The 21,889-nt window shown below is 48.7% G+C and overlaps 1 protein-coding gene and 1 non-coding gene across 2 annotated transcripts in view; both read right to left on the bottom strand.

The window, feature by feature from the left end:
* Positions 1 to 974: 974 nt before the first annotated feature.
* Trnai-aau (transfer RNA isoleucine (anticodon AAU)) lies at positions 975 to 1,048 on the bottom strand. The gene has a single exon. It is a non-coding gene; the product is annotated as a tRNA-Ile (tRNA).
* A 1,188-nt stretch (positions 1,049 to 2,236) lies between these two features.
* The window catches only part of LOC144141304 (aldehyde dehydrogenase family 16 member A1-like), a 77,409-nt gene continuing 57,756 nt past the window's right edge, over positions 2,237 to 21,889 (bottom strand). The window contains exons 11-13 of the mRNA XM_077672880.1: positions 15,070 to 15,274; positions 12,325 to 12,513; positions 2,237 to 7,462 (exon numbers count right to left, since the gene is read on the bottom strand). Of these exons, the coding sequence (XP_077529006.1) occupies positions 7,160 to 7,462; positions 12,325 to 12,513; positions 15,070 to 15,274 (697 nt within the window). The 3' untranslated portion in view covers positions 2,237 to 7,159. The remainder of the gene's footprint in view (positions 7,463 to 12,324; positions 12,514 to 15,069; positions 15,275 to 21,889) is intronic.

Raw genomic sequence — 21,889 nt, 5'->3', positions numbered from 1 at the left:
AGCTGGTCGATGTCTATCTTCTTTTCGACGTTCTCGTTAGCTACTCTAAGCTCTTCAGATTGTTGGATAAGCAAGTCAAACAATTCTTCCTGCTCACCGATCGCTGCTGGTGACGCTTGCAGTAGCTCGTTGGCGGTTGCAAGGGTCTTGTCGATGCTGTTGCGAATTGCTGCTTGCTTTCTCTGGAGTCGATCCATGATGCTCTCGGTGTCGCTTGGTCGACTTCCCCCGGGTTTCGGCACCAAAATGTTGAGTAGTGCTTTCTTTGTCGAAAACAGTACGGAAAACCGCAGGCGTGAACTTGCCTTTGGAGCGAGTTCCCGCTCGACTGCGCGTAACTTAACGGGGCGGCTGGTGCCGCGCGCGCAGGAGATCTCCTAGGAACGATGCGAACAGTGTGGGGTTCACTTGAAGATCTGTTTTATTATACGCACAGGTATACACTACAGAAAGAGGGTAAGGGCACGAACAAAGAGGAGAGTCTCGGTGCCTCAAATGGCGATGGTTGGCGTCGGTTTGTCTGCAAGCGCGCACATATAAAAACACGCGTCGCTCGCTGGCGCCGCACCGTCCGGGGTCTGTGGCACTTCGGATGCGCCGCATGGTGTAAACAGAGGCCGCTTTTCGTTCCGATCCTCGTCTTCGGTTGCTTGATCCGGGGCTTCCAAAGTCCTCCCGAGCTCTTCCCCGTCAGCGACGTGTAAACTAAGAGGCGGAATCTAACTGGAGGTGTTGGGGGGCCTTTTCGGAAGGGGGGGGGGGGGGGGGGGGCGTGGTAGTGAAATCTTTTTGCGGGGTGTCCAAATCGTTCTGGCGGGTTGTATAAATCCCTCGGCAGCATGGATGACGTGACGGGGATTGCGTATTTCTATGCCTTCGCACAAAAGATTTGAATGTGTGATCTGACACAGCGTTTTCATTGCCCACCCCAAAGACCAATTCTGCTATCAACTGAAAAAAAAAAAAAAAAAAAGTGGCCCGCGCAGGGATCGAACCTACGACCTTCGCGTTATTAGCACGACGCTCTAACCGACTGAGCTAGCGGGCCAGCTGGCGGCGGAGGTTTTACGAAGGAAATTAAAGAATATGGAAGTTACCACCTGCGGTTTTGCATCACCTTTGATTGTGTCTAACGCTTCTTAAGCAGGTTTTATGAGCACGGGTTTCACACTGCTGCAGCCAACGGTGAATCCAGGTCTCTGAAAGGGATATCGCTTATGTAATCGACTAATCATGCTAAAGACTTTCGCTGCAACCTTCGTTGCAGTGATCGTCTTCGCCACGCTGTCATTTGTACGGGGCTGTCTATTTTTTCGCGGGGTTCGCTTGTTTCCTTCGCGAGCGTCGTTCGGCCAAAGCGTGCTGCTGATCGTCGCCGCGAAGAACATTTCAGAGCTCAACGTTCGAGCTGGTGGAAGGGTTTCCTCGCTCGTCAAACCACGGAATGGGGGAGGGGTAGCAGGCCGCTTGTTTTCGAAGTGACCGCAAAGTTGCGGTGAAGGATATTACGTGCACAGCTAGGTGCAGCTAGGGTGAGTACCTGTCAAGCATTCTAAAACAGTGTGTGAAGTGATCCCGTTAGAGGCAACAAAAAAAAAAAAAAAAGAGTCGTGTCCTCCAAATTAATCCGGTTTAACTCCGGTGCCTCAACTAGCGCTTCTTGCTTCTTCGGCAGTTGAGAAGTTCCGAATGGACCTTTTTTTCACTAGCGGTCTGCCGCCTGCGCATGCGCGCGCTTCCCTCAGCTTGATGCTGGTGCGGCCGACTGCCTTCTAGTGCCGAACCTTTTTATCCCCTATTTTTCAGCAGCTCGCGGGAAATCCGTACCCACGTTCTCACTCTCTCTCTCTCACACACACACGCACGCGCGCACACACTATTCAATTTTTTATATTTGATATTTTGACAGCTTTTGTGAAAAAACTGCTGGAGGGATGCAGCTAAACGAGGTAGCGCAATACTGAAAGTATCATTCGGCACCTTGTTCAGCTGCATCCCTCCAGCAGTTAGTCATTATACGCAAAAACAAATTTTACATCTACAATCAGAATGAAAAACAACTCATGTCCCTCAATTTTCACCATAATAACGGTAAAAATAAACTTTTTGATCAAAGACCCATGTGCCCCCTTAATGAACCAAGCTTGTATTTTGTCTTAATGGCCCCTTTAAAAGCTAGCTGCGGCAGCTAGAAACAAATGAAGAAGGAAGCAATGCACACCAAGAAAAGGTTATATGCAAAACGTGTTTATTTTTAGTCAGTATGGCACAACGCAGTTACCATAAAGCACAACAGCAATCATAGCATCAATCAGTTCTTGAAACCGTTAAAGTTCATACGGAAACAAAGCGCTTGTTCAGGAAGTCACGTCCCAGTGAAAATGCGGCACTGTTGCTTAAGGATACATCAGCCTCACACCTGTCATACATGCTAATAATAAACTACGAGGCAAAATAAGCGGCAGTTTTGTTACAAAGGTTGTATTGGGACAAGATGCAAGCTCCTTCAGAAATTAAAATACATCATGGGAAAAAGCATGTGTACACTCTACAAATAATACTGAAATAACAGCTTCAATTACAAACCAGACCTTCCAGACAGTTGACATGGGAAAACTACAAAGATCAAACGTTTTAACAACTTCATACATATAACAGGACCAACAAAACACAAACCATCCGTCAGCTAGACAAAGCTGCCGGAACAAAGATACAAAAAATTGCCTAAAAAGCTGCAGTAGGTAACTACGTTTAACTACATCTAACTAAAAGTATGTAAGAGATAGTAATGCATGATAAAACAAAAAGCCACTATCAAATGACAAACTGGCATACAAACAGACAAGATAAAAATGAGCCACGGAAGTTGCTTTCCGCAACATGCCTTCTAATGCAATTTTTCTTGCAATTGCACATGCACTGAATCTTCTTTAGGGACATATCCACTTAAGCCACAGTTTTGGTTAAGAAGCACTTGTTTGGAAACCCTGACCTTTGCTGTACTAAGTTTCAGTGCCATTTCATGTCAGTGAAATTCCAACTCCCAGGAAAAAAAAAACAAAAAAACAGTGAACAAGCAAAAGAAAAGTCAAAAGAAACATTTGTTCAATGGTACGTCTTGCAACTTTCATGCAAGTTTCTTCTGCTCCGATTGATCGGAACAAAATCATCTAAATCCGCGCAAGTGAAAGCAGTTTGGGTAGAAATCGGTTACGCAATAACGTTTCTTACAGGGGAAAAGAGAAGGCCTGTATATAACGGCGGTAATAAACGTTTTTCGCCCATCCTTGCCTGATTTCGCCAGTAAATTTCCACCCACAATTTTTCAACGTGCATTCTTTTCTTGATAAATCAGCACATTATTAACCCGTGGTCCGTTATGTAGTTTTGTGCAAAGTCTTCACGTGAGGTCAGCTATTAGAGAGACACAGTTTCGTTCTAATTACACCTTGTCCCTTGTTATCCCACAAATCCATCAAAAGGAACGATTGAACACAAAGGCTTGCATTAAACAAAACACTAAACAAAAGTGTATGACACAACTACAACAATGCTTGTGTGGTTAGCAATTGCTAGCACCAACACGGACAATAACGCTGGAATTTTTGGTAAACCCGCACAGTCTATACAAAGCATAAGGAATACAATTAACAACTACTATGTAGCCATAGTAACTAACACTGAAGATGGTGGTTCCAAGCAACCAGACATAAAACATGATCGAAGGCCAGTATCAGAACTACTGGCTAGAACCTAATCCCTGCGCTGTCAATCGTTTCTGGGCAAATGGTGCAACCGCATTCTTGCACAAGCCAACATGTCACTGACGGCGCTCTTCTTTCTAAGCTCACATGGCACTTGAGAACAGTCGCAAGCGAAGAAGATAAAAAGTGAACTACGCAGATCCTGCAACAGCAACAGGATAACATTTATCTCCTCAGCTTCTCCTAAATTGATTGATTGTGGGGGTTTAACGTGCCGACGCAACGCAGGCGATGAGGCGCGCCGTAGTGGAGGGCTCCGGATTAATTTTGACCACCTGGGGATCTTTATCGTGCGCCGAAATCTCGTACACACGGGCGTTTTTGCTTTTCGCCTCCATCAGAAAAGCGGCCGCCGCGGCCGGGAATCGAACCCGCGACCTCGTGCTCAGTAGCGCAACGCCTTAGCCACTGAGCCATCGCGGCGGGTAGCTTCTCCTAAATTTGGAGTTCTGCTCTGGGAATGTGTCAGTAGTTATGTAAACGTGCTAAATATGGCATTAACAGGGCAAGCCTTCCTACCCATATCTGAATGCTTTTCTTCCTGTTGGAGTGCGGCCAGACTTGTCAACATAAACACTCTGTCATGCAGACCAGCAACTAAAAAAAGCAAGGAAAGAACAGATAGAAGGTAGTAAGCAATAAGGTAAGTGACAACCACTGCTAAAAGATTCCAAAAGCGGTTAGTAGCCCCACTCCCACTTGGGATTAACATCTAAAGTGCACCACAAACTCCTCACAGTAGTACCTGCCCGAAGTGTTGAGAAAATAATACTGCCTTTTGTTCCGCGCGATTCAGAAAGGTAATGAAAACAAGCGGCCTTTACGTTTGAACTCGGGTCACCATTTTCTAAATTCAAAATTCTCTAAAAAGTACGCTCATCATCCAAAGATTTCACCTGACGCTTCTGGCAAAAGAACCCTGTCAGAAACCGCCAGCACTGAGTAAACAGGTGAACTAACCACGTGTTGCACCGTGCAAGGCAGGCACACTATGTTAAAGGGACCCTGCAGCACTTGCCATCGACTACTTGGAATGTATTTTGGGATAAAGTCTATTGTCCCAGCAATCTCCTCCCGCAAGAATTATGAAAATCCGTTCACTATCACCGAAACTACGCGCGAGGAAAAATCGTGCATAACTGTTGCCTCTCAACTCAGCCGCGGACAACGCGACGAAAGCTGCGCGCTCTCCCCTGGAGAGGGGGGTGGCGCGCGGCGTTCTGTTCAGCAGCCTTCGATACGTCACAGGCCGGGGAGTTTCGTCCTTTTCCCCGCAACGTGAATGGGTCTATTTCCGGTCTGGTGCCACAAAAGAGCAGGCATGGCTGCCTGCTTGCAAGCAAGCGCTCAGGCTGGTAGGGCGTTTTTGGAGCAATAAACGCTTGTTGTCGAATGGGCTTGTTGAAACTGGAATATTTAGTTCATCACTCAAACTCCGCACGCACTAAAAACAAAAGAAGCACCAAAAGCATGCGGACAGGTTCAGACATAGAAGAGGTTCATACACAGCGCCGACGACGGCTGATCTTCACAGGAAATGCCACAATTTAGCCGCGAAGTTGACCGGCGACAGCCAATAGGACAGCCGTGGCCCGATTGACGTCGCAGAGGCCATGCCAGGGGTGCATAATGAGGAGAATTGAAGAGAGAGCGGTTGGTTTTTCCGTGTCTTTCACGGCGATTTGCGCGCTTACCGCTTCACGTGCACGTGTGATATTTGGCTCAGGTGTTCCTGGAAGTCTAATCTAAACGTCGCGCAGGTTTACTTGCACTGCACGAAGAGTGTTGCAGGGTCCCTTCAACGTCCACACAAGAGGTACCAAGGTTGCCGTCGGGAGTGCCTGTCTCACCAATGATGGGAGTGATGGGAACGATGATGGAAAACAGCGTATTGGTGAGGGCCAAGAGGTGGAAGAGCTACAGCCACTGTTACGACCAAACGATGCAGCCCCTAACATCAGCATCTATGCACACACAAAGTACTACAGCAGCCATCAGAAGTGCTTGTCCCACTAATGAACTCACTAAGCGACAGCACCACCCAGTTAGCCAGTTGATGGAAACACTGGAGGCATGGCCTAGTGATGGAATAACTCCCGGCAGTGTGGGAAAAGCAGGGCAGCACTAACGACTACATCAACGGCCTAATGATTACGAGCCTTTTTGCAGGTTGCCGTGTTGCAGCACACGGTTTCAAAAGAAATGGAATTGAGAAAACCCTCGTCAAGTAGAGTCAGATTAGGTTTATACAGTCTAACCCACTTACAACGATACCACTTATAACAATATATCGGATAAATGATCAACAACTCAGGCACCATCCACTATTTTGTGTGCATTCCATGGTAAAATACACCGCTTATTACAATGCTCCAGCTTTAAGTTATTAGATGTAACGATTGAATCACAGCGTGCACCGAAAATGTGAGCTGCCACCAGCTCTCCACACTGACAGCATGAACCGCACATCCTCTTCAGCCCTCAGAAAATGAGTCTCTGGACACGATTAGGAGGAAGCGACAGGAGGAGGAAGGCACTTTTCCTTCTGAACCCTCCTCCCGGCCCCACCACTTTGGCTTCATCTCCGTTCTTACTCGCTTGCGCTGCCCGCTCGCTCGTTTGCCGGTCGTCACGTGCGCAACACTGTGAATCTGACTAGGTGGCTCTTCAACTGCCTCCGTTTTACCACAGAACGGATGTGAGGGACGATGTGGAAACATCCGAGCGCCTCACTGAAGAGGCGATCATTTCGCGGTTGCGTGCTGCGGACAGCGAGGACAGTGACAGCTCTGACGACGCGGTGCAGCCTACACAGGTAGTGTCTCTGCACGAAGCCCAACGCATGATACTGTACCTCGGGGGACTCTGTTTCTACCAAGGACCTTTCGCTCAGCTAGGTGAAGCACCTATAGTCTTGAAAAAGATGTGCGCCAGCTTTGCGTGAAGCCAACAGAGCTTAGCGACTACAGCATCTTTCCTGCAAATACGTGTGGTAGTAGCAGTAGTAGTAGTAGTAGTAGTAGTAGTAGCAGTAGTAGTAGTAGCAGTAGTAGTAGCAGTAGCAGCAGCAGCCTTGCTTGCATGTGAATAAAATGTTTTGATCTCAGTTTCATATTTTTTTTTTCTCAAGCCGCTTAGAACAATTACTGTTTATAACGACACAATTCCCTTGGCACTTGGACATTGTTATAAGTGGACTAGACCGCACTTGTTTTGGATCGGGTGCAGGTTATGTTGTCGGGTAAACCATGTTTTCTCAGATTATGTTACGTTACGTTGAAACAGACTTTTTGGGTTCGCGGTGCTCGGGAATGACCTGCAAACAGGCTCTCCCCCCTTAGGACATCGACGCTTTTGGACCCATCATCCACCATCATCAGCACCATGGTGACCAATCAGTTGGCAAAGGTGTCCCCTGCGGGCATCCAGAGGCTCTTTGGTCGCGTGACGTGCTGGGCCACCTGCCAGCCCATCCAGTGGCGGTCCTGGTCGTTGCTGTCGTTCATGGGGAAGGTCCAGCTGAGCTTGTCGCTGTGGGCCCCCGCGTACTCCAGGAAGGCCGCGTGGTCAGCCCACTGGCCGTGGTACCACACCGACGCCACCTCATGGTGCTCCGCTAGTGCCCGAATGAGTATCGGGCGGTCCCCGGCCGACAGGACGTTCACCACGCCCGCTGGAACGTCCGATGTCTCCAAAATCTGCGAGCAATGGTTGTGGGACATTGTCGATGCCTCAGAGATGGCTTTCGAAGTGTGTTTTTTGGGCTACTCAAATGCGAAAATTGTGGTCTGTCTGTATGTCTGTCTATCAGTTCAGCTGACACGGCAAAAGATGAACGAAAGCTTGAACATGAACTACACATAGGCAAGGCCTTTCCAAACTACGAAGTCTGCAAATGTACTTCATACCTGCCACCACTGATGAGCAAAAAGAAAGCATTGAAGATATTCGAGGCAAGACATAAATACAGAACAGGTACATGCAGTGCTCTTTTATATGATAAGAGACATCAGCTTGGCTTTTGCAATATCAAATAAGGAAAAAACCGCATAAAAAGGACCGACCCTCTTAACCAAAAAATACTTAAGATCCCACCTGAGCTCAAGCCAGCACACAAAGCCGAACAGTAACTAAAGGTTCCACACGTTGTTACGTTACATCGGCGGCAGGGAACCATTACCCTTCGAAAACATTTCCCATAAACAAAAAATACAAAAGTGGCCATTTTTTTCTTGCGTTTTTAAGTGCGGAGCACTCTAAAGGCCTAGCTTGTCGTAGTCCACGGTAACGCACCCTAACAGAGCACGGCATCACACACCCAAACAGGCGGTTCAAAAAGATCACCTATTCCCCCAGTTGGGATTGAACCTGGGTGCCTCACGTTACGGAGCCGATGTTTACCCCGTTGCACCCCAAAGGCACACGTTCCTCATATGCAAATTGTTGGGGAAAATCATCGCGTTGCGCCGTGGCCACGGAGGCTGCCATTGCCAGGCTCCATACAAGTACACAATAATACGAAATAGGGAAAACATCATGAATTAACCCATTTATTACCCCAAATGAATGAGCACTCAACCCAGTGTCTCTTTCAAGGTCTTTTCAGGGGCTGCAGTGCCTCGCTTGACCACTTTCGGTATCAACATCGGACTGATATTGAAACTAGTCAAGGCAGGACGCCACAGCTCTTCTGGCGAATCACTGCTCAAAACTTCACAGCTTCCATGCTGAGCAGAACTCCTTTAATTGTGCAAGTCTGCCCACATTCGTGCGGCGTGTAACAGGACAACCCCACATAGTCACTGCTATTACAAAGACGATGGCAGTCCTTGATTGATTGATTGATTGTGGGGTTTAACGCGCCGACGCAACGCAGGCGATGAGGCGCGCCGTAGTGGAGGGCTCCGGATTAATTTTGACCACCTGGGGATCTTTATCGTGCGCCGAAATCTCGTACACACGGGCGTTTTTGCTTTTCGCCTCCATCAGAAAAGCGGCCGCCGCGGCCGGGAATCGAACCCGCGACCTCGTGCTCAGCAGCGCAACGCCTTAGCCACTGAGCCACCGCGGCGGGTACGATGGCAGTCCTGATCTTTGAACCAACAAAATTTCGGCCCTGTACTGGTGCTGCAAACACTGCATCAACATGCGACATTTCTGGCTCATCCAAGGGATCGACACACAGGCAAAATCTTTCACATTTAGGTAACCCAAGAAAAAGTACCATCTTTGAAGAGATTACTTACACATTACTTTCACACGAATGAGTGCTCACAACTGCCAAGTGAACCGATAGCATTCAGGCATGCCAGGTATATATTTTTGATTCAATGATATTTCCAGTTTCACACTAACATAAACTATAGGGAAATCTTGCGGTACGATCACATGGCATCGTCGGCCCTGCTGTAGCAGCTACCAACGTTCCTCTCCTACTTGGCTTAGCTACCTATGCGACTTCTTTTCGCTGCTCAAGCCAAAATCAACATGAAGGGGCAACATTTCTTCCTCGTTTGTCTCGCATGAAGTTTTAAAGTTTTCCCTGAAAAATAAACATTAATGAGCCCCATTTTTCCATTGGTAAAACAACTTCAAACAACATTTTCAGAATATATTTTTCTTTTTGCAGCCATGGGCAACTTTCGGTCTTCTTTGTGAGCCCCGCCAAGCGACGATGAAACGTTTAGCCGCGGTACACGACTGCATGCTTCCTTAAAGGAGCCATGAAGAGAAAACAAAAGTTTGTTTTATTCGAAAGATTAGGTGTTTCATAGTACCCCAAGCACTTTCGCGGAAGCAAATGATGCTTTATTCACTGAGAAATAAGGCAATTTAAGCCACAATTTTAAATCTCCCGCTAAAATTGCACATTTCGTGACGTGAACAATGGCGCCATACGAGGCGGTCCATGAAACAGATACTTCGTATGTCGACTCCATATCGCACCCACACGCGGGAGTCAGACAGGAACCAGAAATCGTGCCGAAACCGAGACGGCGGCCATTTTAAAAATACTAGTACAGCTGAACCTCGTTATAAGAGACACTGATGTAAGAGACAAATGGGTATAAGAGACACTATTCACCCACATGGTTGGCTGCCCTATCTTTCCCATTAAATCGACCTCTTTTGTAACAGACATTGGATGTAGAAGACAGTTGGTTATAAGGGATAAGTCATCCTTGAAGTTTAATCAATAATCTCGCTTGTAACAGACATTTTAACTTCAGATGCAGTGACAACAGTCACTAATTGCAGTTGCTTCCATTGTGGAAACACAGATGGACGACAGACAGGTGCAGTCGCTATTTATTATAACTTCAGCAAACACAAAGTGGTTCAGTCAGCTATGAAATGACAATGATAAGCCCTGCCAATGGAAATGCAACTGACAGAAGTAGCTGAAGCTTACTGCCATTCATTGGATGGAGTGCGATCACACAAGCGGGCTCTCCCACTCGTGTAGCTCCCAATCAGAAGCACTGCAGACGTTGAGTCCTGCAAGCGTAATGAATAGCCTGAGCACACAGCGGAAGAAGCTCTGCGCTCTGGCTATTCATCAGGCTTGTGAACTCAACATCTACGATTCATCTTCCACAAACAAGGAAAGGAAAAAAAGCTTGTAGAATCGGTTGTAAAAAACAGTGTAAATACAGTCATGAAGCAAACAAAGTTTCATAAATTCTGGGACCAAACAATAATTAGAATGAATCTTTTGAAACATGCTGTAGCGTTCTTTTGAGCTTATTTTAGTCATACGGTGCCCACATTGAACTAGGGTCTGATTAGTAAGTGAAAACATGGTACCCTGCTTATAAGAGACATCTCGTATAAGAGACAGAAACTGCTCCCTGGTACGTGTCTCTTATAAAGGGGTTCAACTGTAAAACCTAGTGCACCCGCAGCCCTAGTCATGGAATCGCCTGATCGGGAGAACAAAACTCTCGCCGAGGAGCTAGGGCTTGCATTTAACAACCTCACACCACTCGAACACTCAATGCTTCTAAGTGCACGAGTGGCAGGAGTTGTGGGATACGCGGATGGACCGGAAAGCGACCATTCCGCGATAGCCACAACATACGAACGCCCAGCCATCGGCACCGCTGCCTCGTCAGCCCCGTCGCGACGGACGAATATAGACTGGTACGTATGTGCCGTATTTTGATTACGATTAATAATAGTTCAATTTCAGTAGCAGTATCGCTTATGCCAGTTGGCGGGTGTTGTGAATGAAAAGCCGTTCGCGCGAGCTCTCTGCTTCGACCAGAAAGATACGAGCGTCAATGCGCGGTGTGTACGGCATTTTTTCCCCGAAGGACAGAGCGCTTTGACGGCGATTTGACGAAGTCGGCGACGAGCGCCAGCATGTCCCAGGAGTGAGGTAACGTAAGGGTCCCTGCCGTAATCACTTCCTCGGAAATGAAGCGAGCACACTCGTACTTCCTTTAGCTCCCTTTCTCCTCAGTTTGCAAAGTTCACAAAACGTAGCCACTTGCTTCGCCGAGGTTCGTCGTTGGGCAGCACATGAAAGGAGATCTCCTCACCGGCGGGGATGTCGCACTCCCTCGACGATTTGCCCGTACTACATGGGCATTTCAAAACGCAGCAACGAAATTTCATTGTAAAGTACTCGAACAAACTGAAGTTTTCAGTCGTCGTGAACTGGAAACGAGCTCGTAACGACAGCAGCAAGCCAACACCATTCGAAACTTCTGCGACGACTGGCACTAACTCGTCGCTTCTTGCTGTTCCTTACTCCCCTCGATTCTATTTTTACCTTTGCTGGTTGGCGATATGACGGCCAACCTCCTGTCAAGGGATTAAGATACCAAGCAAGGTCGCGGCTGTACGTGCTGGAACGGTTCGTTGGCCCCTAAGAGCCTCGAACCCGAAAATTCGTCTGCGCGACGGCGAGATGTCGAGACCGGCCGGCGGTAGTTTCGTACGCATTGGCGCACACGCTTGGGTGTTTGTTCGGTACTTTAACCGTTTACTCCACCGTTCTTTGTCATAAAAAGAATGTGCAGTACCTATGTTTCACGGGCATATAGCTCACTATGCAAACTGTAAGCCCTGCCTAACATGCGTTTCTTTTGCCGGCCTCCGCCAATCGCAGAGCATTCTCGAGTGACATCATAGGTTCTGTTGCGGAAAACGAGCTGGTGGGTCGCATGGTCATTTCCTTTTTTTCCTAATTTGTCCTCCTTTGCAAAGTTTGCGTTATAAGTGGTGTCGTTATGGTTCTAACGAGGCAATCTTTCGAATGAACCAAACTTGTGTTTTCTCTTCATGGCTCCTTTAAGCGCGTCTTGCCGGACACTGGGGCCAGATTTCACTCCAGTATATATTAGTACGAAAGTCTACCGAAATTTAAACTTAATAATTCAAACTGCTTATTTTGAACGACCTGATCAAACCATGACGGCTTTCACACGCCACCACGCACTACGCATCCACACCACAATTAGTAGTGATACTTCCCTCGAGTTCACTAGGTAGTGGTCAAACCATGAAATGGCCGGTCTTGACCGCATCTACAGAAGAGGCCCGTCCCACCCACCTGGCAGAATCGCAGCGTGGCCTGGGGCCATTCTGGGCAAGGGAGGACGACGACCGCGTTCCCCGCAGCCAGGGCCGCGGCCATGGCGGACACGAAGTTGCTCAGGAGGCACTGGCGGTCGGAGCAGACGACTCCGATCACCCCCAGGGGCTCGTTCAGGCGCACCACCGTGCCCTTGATGGTCGTGCTCTGGAACAGAGACCACAATGCGTGGAGGGCAGGTATAAGCCGCATTCGAAACAGCTCCCGTGGTTTGAGGCAGAACAACAAAAAAGAAACGCGCACAAATCCACCCTGTGAAGGTAACGGTTGGAAAGCAAAGCTGCAAACGACCCCCACAACGATTACCCATGCGATGTTACTTCAATTCACACATTTGGCTTCTACAAGGAGTGAAACCAGAGACAAGGGAAATGCACTCTACCACACCCTTTATTTCTTCAAAGCAGTATTCTTTGCTAAGGTTGAATCAATGCATGGTTCCTGAACAGTGGTTGGTTGAGTTGTATAGGTGTAGCACATAAGTCGAAACTCTATTTTTATAAAATTGAAGGAAGATCAAACCCAGTGTTAGACGATCTCACTTCTCCGTCTCTGCCGATACCGACGCAGGTGACGAGAATGGCAGCATAGATGGAGGCGACGTGCGATGCCGTGTGTTGACGTGAGCTTCCTTGAATTTTTATAACTCCTAGCGCATGTGCACGGTGTGCAGATGGCCGCTACATGTGCCGGGGGCAGAGCGCACAGCGGTGTGACAGGTCACGTGACGCCATCACGTGGCATTCAGCGAGGACACAGGGGGTAAACCCGCAGATGTGATCGGTGAGTGCACTGTCTGTCTCTCCCGTCTCCGCGTGGCCTCGTAGCTCAATCGGTAAAACAATGGGCTCTCGCTCCATTTCTTTTTTCGTTCCAGGTTCAACTTCTGGCGGTGCCAGTCACTTCTTTTATTGGTGAATCCAACGGTTGACACCAACGGCCGCGACAGGACCCGTGAGGGTAGACGTTTAAAACACAACACAGACGGCAAATGCGAGGCAAATGGGACCGTCGATATCCTGTACAAGTTCAAAGACAGCCGAAACAACGCAATGGACAGGACAAGGACGGACAACAGGACGCTGCACTGACTAACAACTAAATGCTTTATTTCTGTGAACGGTTTATGAAGGGGGTGACACAAACAAACAAAAGGCTTGCAAACATTACGAGGTGAGGGAGTCCGATGGGTATCTTATTGATCGTAGGGCCACTGATGGAGTGGTCACGCGTGTCGCTGCATTCATGAATGCGGTGCGCCTCACAAAGTTGGTGAGTTCGTTGGCCCCTATACGTTTTGATATTTAGCACTGCTTGAACAAAGCTGTACATCTGCATTTTTTTCCCTTCCTTGACTCGTCCACTGCGCTGTTTCTGCTGTCTTCAACACACGTGCTATGCGTCCAGAGATCTTATCAGAGCTTTACGGTCGACTAACCGATCTCAGGGGAAATGCGTTAGTTTTTTGACAGGACGCCGTCAGTCCCACTACAAAAGTTTTCGCCACGAAAACCGGCCCATGGTTGGCCCCCCTGTGGTGGGGGCAAATGGGCAAGCGAGGGGCAAGTGGATCAGCATGCGATCCATCAACAGAACGTTCAGGGGATAGTACACAGGCACTCGTGGCTGCTGCTGTACGTCAAAGTAAAAAGCGTAAAAGCATTAGCAAACATTGCCTAATTTGATGTGTCGTAACTTAAAAAGCAAGCTGTGTTTTATTGTGTTGTGTTATTAGAAGTAAATGTTTAGCAAAGTTGAGTTCTTTGTCCCCTAGGTGCTCCTGAGTGTTTACAATGGAGAAGATGCACTAGTGCCACCCGGATTCCGAAGCCAAGCTTCGCAACTGGTGCGTACCGTATTTCTGCTCTCATAACCCGCACCAAAAATGCTAATACTTCAGTGGCAAAGGTCCCTGGTTCCCTAAAGGTCCCTGGTTCGTTCCCGGGTTTCGGCAGCAAAGTTTTTCTGAACCGCAAGAAAGCAGGAGGCCAGGCTAGGGCAGAACTGGTAACGCACTTCCACCTCCTTTCTTTACTAATGATGATAGTGTGCATGCCCCCTTCTTCCTCCTCTACTTCCACAACAGCAGGCGCGCGGATAATACGCGGGGTTTTTCCTTTAGTGCATCTTCACGGCGATGCGCGTTGAGACATAAAGTTCCTACGCAGTAACACTGGCCAAGTCTTCCATGGCAGCGATTGCGCAAAACATACAAGGACAAAAAAGAGAAAACAAGGACGAAAACAAGAAAAAAAAAAAAAAAAAAAAAAAACAAACAAACACAAACCACATGGATGGACCCGAAGCTGACCTTGTGTACAACAGTGAGGACTGCGGCTCAAGTGATAGCTGTAGCGAGAGCAGGGACACTGAGTGAATTGTGACTTTCACCTCGCACTCAGTGTATTCTACTTGCCAAATATATGCTTTTTCTGTCCACATATATGCGATGTGTTGCTTCAGCAGTAGCTTTTATGCAGCCTTTCCTGTCTCAAATATGTGGGCAATATGCGAGGATTCTTTTTTTGTTTTGTTTTCCGGCGGGCTGAAAGCCGGCGTGCAAATTACATGCAGGGGCAGCTTATGTGTGCGAAAATACGGTATTCAGGAACTCTGGTACTGGTACTGGTACTGGTACAGGGAGCCCACAAATTCCTATTTGCAAAAACCCCGACACTTCACGGTTTCTCCCAGAGCTCTCACCCGGACCGATCCGGCATCCTTGTCGCAGGCTGCAGCCCAGTAGAAGAGCCGCCGGATGCACGCTCCGACCTCGGCCTTGCAGGCGTCCTCGGAGCGGTTGTTGGTGTTGCGGATCAGGTGGGCCATCTCTGCGGACCGCATCGAGAGGTTCTCCGCCAAGTAGTACAGCACCTGGGCTCGACTGTGGGCCGACCGCGACGACCAGCTGCCGAGGGAAACACGGGAGTCGAGAGAGGGAAAAGTCAGACGTGATGCCAGATGCATATTAGAGTGGCGCTGTTACAGGCTGGGTTGTTATAATCATCATCAACATCAGCCTGTCTACGCCTACTGCAGGGCAAAGGCCTCGCCGCCCATGGATATCCAACTATCCCGGTCCTGCGCTAACTGCGACCACTTTATCCCCGCAAACTTCTTGATCTCATCTGCCCATCTAATTTTCTGCCGCCCCCTGCCGTGCACTTGCCTTCTCTAGGGATCCACTCTGTTACCCTTAATGACCAACGGTTATCTTGCCTTCGCATCACATGCCCTGCCCACGTCCATTTCTTATTCTTTGTTGTCCTTAACATGCGTTTGTTCCCTGCCAGTTATCTTCGCGATGTTCTTTTCCCTGGGGCTTCTCCTCCAAGCCGCACCAGCGCTGAGGATCTGACCCCGGGTATCCTCAACCGACAAACTCAGCCTCCGATACAAAACTGTACATTTATTTACAGCCCAGCGGGCGGCTAAGAAACAGTGCTCGAGTGGAGCCCGAAGACGACGGGCCGAGCTCTCCAGCCCCCCGACCGCGTCTGCCTGTCTTGATCTCCCCCTCCGCCTGCCGAGAGGACCAAGGGAAGGGGGGAAAGCGAGTCGTCTTCGTCGGGGTCCATCCCCATGTGGTGGCCGTTAGGACATCCGGTGCGAGCAGGCGCGGCCTTTCTCGGAATGCGCGGCGTTCCAAAGCGCCGCGCAACACGTTCTTTCCATTTATGCGCTGCTCTTCCCAGGGCCTGTGCCGGTTAGTGTGTCGAAGTGCCCGACACTGACCCTCTCCGCTCTCTTCTTGTCCCTCTTAAAAGGACCCTGCAGCACTTACCATCGACTGATCGGAATGTATTTTGCAGTAAAAGTCTATTGTCCCAGCAATCTCCTCCAGCAAGAGTTATGAAAATCTGTTCCCTATCACCGAAGCTACGCGTGATGAGAAATCGCGCATAATTGTTCCCTCTTAACTCTACCACGGGTAACGCGACAAAAGCTGTGCACTCTCTACCGGAGAATGGGGCGACTCGCGGCATTTTCTTCGGCGCCCTTCGGTATATCACAGGCCGGGAAGTTTTTCCTTTTCTCCGCAGTGTGTAGGTGTCTATTTCCGGTCTGGTGCCACAAAAAAAGCAGGCATCGCTGCCTGCTCGCAAGCGCACGCTTGGGCTGGTAGGGCGTTTTTGAAGCAGTAAACCTTTGTTGTCGAGTGGTCTGGTTGAACGGGGAGTATTGAGTTCATCATGCAAACTCCACGCTCACTCAAAACACAAAAGAAACACGAAAACTGTGCGTACAGGTTCAGGCATAGAAGAAGTTCGCACACAGCGACGGCAGATTGTCACAGGCAATGCGAGAAATAAGTCGCAACAGCCAATAGGACAGCCATGGCCTCAATGACGGCGATTAGGCCATGCCACGGATGCATAATGAGGATAACTGAAGAAAGCGTGGTTGGTATTTCCGTGTCTTTCACAACGAATTTCGTGCTTACAGCTTCACGTGCACACGTAATATTTGGCACAAGTATTCCTGGCAGTGTAATCTAAACGTTGTGCAGGTTTACTTGCACTGCTCAAAGAGTGTTCCAGAGTCCCTTTAATGTTACACCTACCATCTTCTGTTCCATTGCTCACTGAGTCGTCCTCAATTTACGTTGAACCCTCTTGGTGAGCCTCCAAGTTTCTGCCCCGTAGGTGAGTACCGGCAAGATGAAGCTGTCATACAATTTTTCCTCTTCCAGGTTGTTAAAGGCCGACCAAAACTACACGCGTTCACAGGGTGTGTGCTTCTTAAAGGGACTCTGAAACACTTTTGATAAACGCTTTCACTCTTTCCTTCGTGCCTGGAAGCACTCCGAAAGCTATAATTATCGTCACAATTGAGGCACTGTGTGATTTGCTCGTCTCAGCAGATACGTCTTCCCTTTGTGCCTTGCTTTTGTGGCTTTCTTTTCAAGAGAACATGCGCAGGGGTGGAACAGGGTCCATGGGTTTGGGAGCAGTCCTGGGAGCAGGCAACAGTGTCTTCTGTACCAGGCTTGGAGCAGCCAGTAAGGCATTTTTGGAGCAGCCAGAATTGCCATTTGGAGGAGATGTAACACCATTTCACAACATTATGGTGCCTCCCTAATCTCCTTACAGGCCGCTGCGCAAGTCCTCTGCCAAGTACCTAATCTCTCTATTATTCTCAGGCGTCCTACCATGCACTAGAACCTACTCTAAACCAGGAACGCACTTCTTGTACTATATCTCGAGGTTTACAAAACGCCAGCGAGTGCGTTGCATTATTACATTTTGAAGGCCAAACCTCACGCGAAGGGTCGAAAGAGATCACACAACACGCCTTGCTTTGTGTCAAGCGAACGGCAGTGTTTATGCGACCGCACAGCGGCATTCCCTTTTAAACAAGGTGTTTGCTTGCATTTTTTTTATCGAACAGCAATTTCAGTGCGTGCAAAGCTTAACTTAGATATTTCTTCACCCGTCACAGGGATGCAAGAGTCTACAAACTTTCGCTGCAGACAACGTACCTAACTAGAGTGTGTCAGAAGGCCCTATTAGTATTAGACCATCCTCCATTATGCAAAGCTAACCCCAAAGGTGATTTGAATTGAATTTAATTGAAGTTTATTTGTTCTTTTCTGAATGCAGAAAAACGGAGGGCGGGGGGGAAGGCAAAAGCAACCAGCACCCATCCGTTTGGCAGAGAGTTCATTTCGAGTTTCAAATTTAATTCTGTTTCAAGTTCACAGGCGAAAATGAGTAAATACCTCAAAGCAAAAGTGAACCGAATTAATTAAAGGGACACTGAAGTGATTTGTAAACAATGCGGGATTACGAGCGCAAACTGTAGTCCGGAGTTCCTGGGCCCTGTTTCGACCACTCTGCGCGCGTTTACCCGAATTTATTTAGTAGAAAAATCAATTCGAAAATGCTGTCCTCCTCTCTTTACGCTCGCCCATTTTCTGTGGCGTTTTCGTGTGACGTCAGCAGGAGAGGAGCTGACAATCCGCCTTTTTCATTGCGGTGCCACCTAGCGTGCCTAGCGGAAGTTGAGGCGGTAGGGTTTGCCGGCGTTTCCTCCGGCTGCGTTCTCGTTGTATGCACGGCAATCCCACATTAAGGCGAGGAGCAGCCGAAGTGTTTCTTCTGTGTTGGTGTTATAACGCCTTAAGATGACAGCCCCTGGTCATCACATAATACCAGGCGGCTTCTTATCACTGAATGAGGGCTGGCAGAGAAATCTCGGACAGATCCGTGTGCCGTCCGAGTAGCAGAGCGAGCAGTACTTGGAGTCGTCTGGCATGAAGTGCGATCGCCAGCTCAACAAAGGCCGGCAGTTCGCAAAATGCCTTTAAGCGCTGGACACATGTACGATTGGTACACGCGATTCGCATGCGACTGATCGTTACGACTGTCGCCCCGACTAGTCGTATGTGTGTGAATTTGAGACGGCCTGATGCGCGCATGAGATGCGTCGTCGGCGTCGCTCCGCCCACTGCTTTTGCTCCATGGTCAACTACGATGATCGCTGAGCTGAATTTGTAGATTCTGTGCGTTTGTTCGCAAGAAATGGATAAAGCAAGCAATCGTGAAGTGTTTTCTGCCTTCGGAAACAGTCCGCGCACACGCCGGCCGCGCCTGCCAGCTCGGCACACTCAGCGGCTCGAACCGGCGCGGACCACGGTAGCAACCGCGCTTGTCGCTGCTCTTCCGAATCAATCTGATTGCTAAAAAGAAGTTCCACATGCGAGAAAGTAGGTGTTAGTGTGGTGAAAAATTTTGCTAAGGATTGTTGTCAGGGCTTATTTTAAAAGCGGCGATCAGACATCTGCCGCGATGCAAGCCTACGCTGACCGGTCGCCGCGGCACGCGGTGCGCCGAGCGGATACGCTGACCGGTTGCCGCGGCGCGTGGTGCGCTGAGCGGCCCAGAGATGGCGGAAGCATCGAAACAGGCTACGCAGATGTCTCGGTCACCGATCGCTCAAACGGCAGTTATAGCTTAAATAGAGTTCCTCATGCGAGAAAGGGGATGATAGTGTAGTGAAAAGTTGTGTTGCGGATTGTCATTCGCAGTTGCACAGATAGCGGCGATCAAATATCCGCCAGGATGCTAAGCCCAAAGTTCCCATCACCCCAGCCGACGCAAGCGACGCAAGCCGCCGTAGCCGATCGCAGGCGGCCGACGGGAAGCGATAGAAGCCGACACCGTTCCCTTTTGGGCACTCCGAGTTACAGCGGAACGCAGCACAAGTTGTGGGCATTGTTCCGCGTACAACGAGCACACACAAAAAATCAAACGATGTGAATACAACCACGACCCCTTCCCGCTTGTGCGGGAGCTGTGGGGAATGTCGTCTGCTGCCCCTACCAGACTGCTTAGGGACTTGGCCGCTAGGGGATTGCGCATGCGCAGTGAGGTTGTGAAAGAGGCGGATTGGCTGCGCTACTGCACGGCTCGCCGACCTTCCGCGACCGCGAACTGTTCTGTGGTTTAGTCCGCCGGCCACCAACGGGTCGTCGCAATTCGCTCGATCAGTTGAAACTAAGCCACAACACGTTTGGGAATGGAAGAATGCGCCTTTATTTACTTCGTTAGTTTGTGCACTGTATCTAGCTCCAAGTCAAGGTCGCTTCACTCAAGCGCTGCACAAGCGCACATGCGACGCTTCGCTGACTGGTACGCCAGTAGGAAAATATAAGGCCTCTTGAAGGCGGGAGAAGAGTCAGCGAAGTCAATATAGGTACTAAGGAAATAAAATCAACTGATATTTTTACCGTACAGCGTAAAACTAGGGTGCGGGAAGCACTTTTTTGCGCTGGGCGAACAAGCAGAGCGGTCAGCAGCACGACTACGCATCTGCGAATGCTTTCCCGTCTACGAAATGCAATTGCTAGACGTGAGATATTGTGGAAACTCGGGGGACGCTTACTGCACGAGTGCAATACAACAAATAGTCACCTAAGCTGCTTGAAATACTAAAACTAAATAAAAGTGTAAACTGGTTATACATTATATACCTTATCTTTCCCATCGCCGCCAGCAGCCCTCTGTGGCCTAGTCGTCTGGGGTGCTAGGTATGTCATCGCAAGTGCTTTGCCAGTCCCAAGTTCGAATCGCCGCGGGTACATGCTTTTTTTTTTTTAGTTAACTTTTTTGTTTTTCGCAGATGTTTTCTATACTGAGTTCACCTTTTTTGGGCCGCAACGTTCATTGCTCCACGAACTAGTCCACAGAACTCGCGCAGGCTGGCACTGGCGCGCTAGCGAGTTCTCGTTGCCGTGCTGTTGCCATAAGCACCGACTGCTTGCGGGAAGTGGGCACAGGCCAGAATCAACAGACCCTTGTCCTGGTGCGAACACGGTTTTTACGATACAGGCATGAGCGAGGCAAGCTCCAAATATGGGGGAAAAGCGCATGCATTTGAGCGTCTGCGGGGACGCGGAGGGCGTTCATGCACTGCGTAGGCCTCAGATAGTGAATGCTACGATCCCAAGCCGTCCTGGGAGGCTATCTTATGCATTTTACAGCCGACAACATGGCAGAAGCGCGGTACTACGATAACTGGGATATTGAGAATGCCCATCCAACGACGCCATCGAATGTCAAACATGTTGTTTTACAGACCAAAACCGAAACTTGTTTGATTGCTAACCTTGGGCATCGTCCAATCACGGTGCCCGCTCCTCCCAACGTCACAGCTTTAGTTGGTGCGGCCGCCGCAAACCGCGCATGGTAGTTTTTCTTCTTTTGCGCTTTGTAAAATAATTACCGATTTGCCAACCGGATAAACGATGAAAAGTGTGCTAATTTGAGCCAGTCTACACAGTGCAAGCAAAAACGGGAGCTTGACAAATTCACTTCAGTGTCCCTTTAACAAGCGAAAGCAAAACGTCCAAGACCCTGTTAGTTCAAAGCATGCAGCAACGCAAAGCTGCAGGCAGCAAAGCTAGGATCGCCAAAAATGGGCGACTAAATTGATGTTCGCCTGCAATAAACTAAAACTTTTCATGCGGATGTTACTGTATTTGTGATGAGACAAAAACATTTTACTTTTGGTCATTTTTCATTGATTGTGGCGCAGCAGCCGACACCGGCAATCACAACCATGCAAATGGAACGCACAGAATTTTAAACAGATGGTGCGTAGTGCCTGCTGCCTTATGGCTAAGCCAAAAAAGCCAGGTTCGATAGCTGCTCATAGTCTTGATGAAACCGAAAACATGATGTTTCAGCCAAGTTTCCCGGTGCTGGGTACCATGGTGGTCTGTCACACAGAGGTGGGTCTTTCGACAATTTTTTTTTTCATTTTTGGTGCCAGATAGATGAAAAGTAGCGGCCTTGATGAGCTTTTACGGTGATTTCAAATACGTAATTGGTTTTAAAATAGCTTATTCATTCATGAAATACAATGCTTTAAAATTTATTTACTGAGGCATTCTTATGAGGGTTTAGAGCAATTTCGCTTGATCAAACTCAATGATTTGTACGGATATAATGCCAAAGGTCTGCTCTGCCAGGCTATGCTATTTTACTCATTCTGACGACTTTCGCAATTCATGAAGGAG

This window comes from Haemaphysalis longicornis, unplaced genomic scaffold (genome assembly GCF_048455015.1).
Source record: "Haemaphysalis longicornis isolate Haplotype H1 unplaced genomic scaffold, Haemaphysalis longicornis Haplotype H1 scaffold_6, whole genome shotgun sequence".
NCBI lineage: Eukaryota > Metazoa > Arthropoda > Arachnida > Ixodida > Ixodidae > Haemaphysalis > Haemaphysalis longicornis.
The sequence above is the reverse complement of the archived record's forward strand: the minus strand, read 5'-3'. Positions and strand labels throughout refer to the sequence as shown.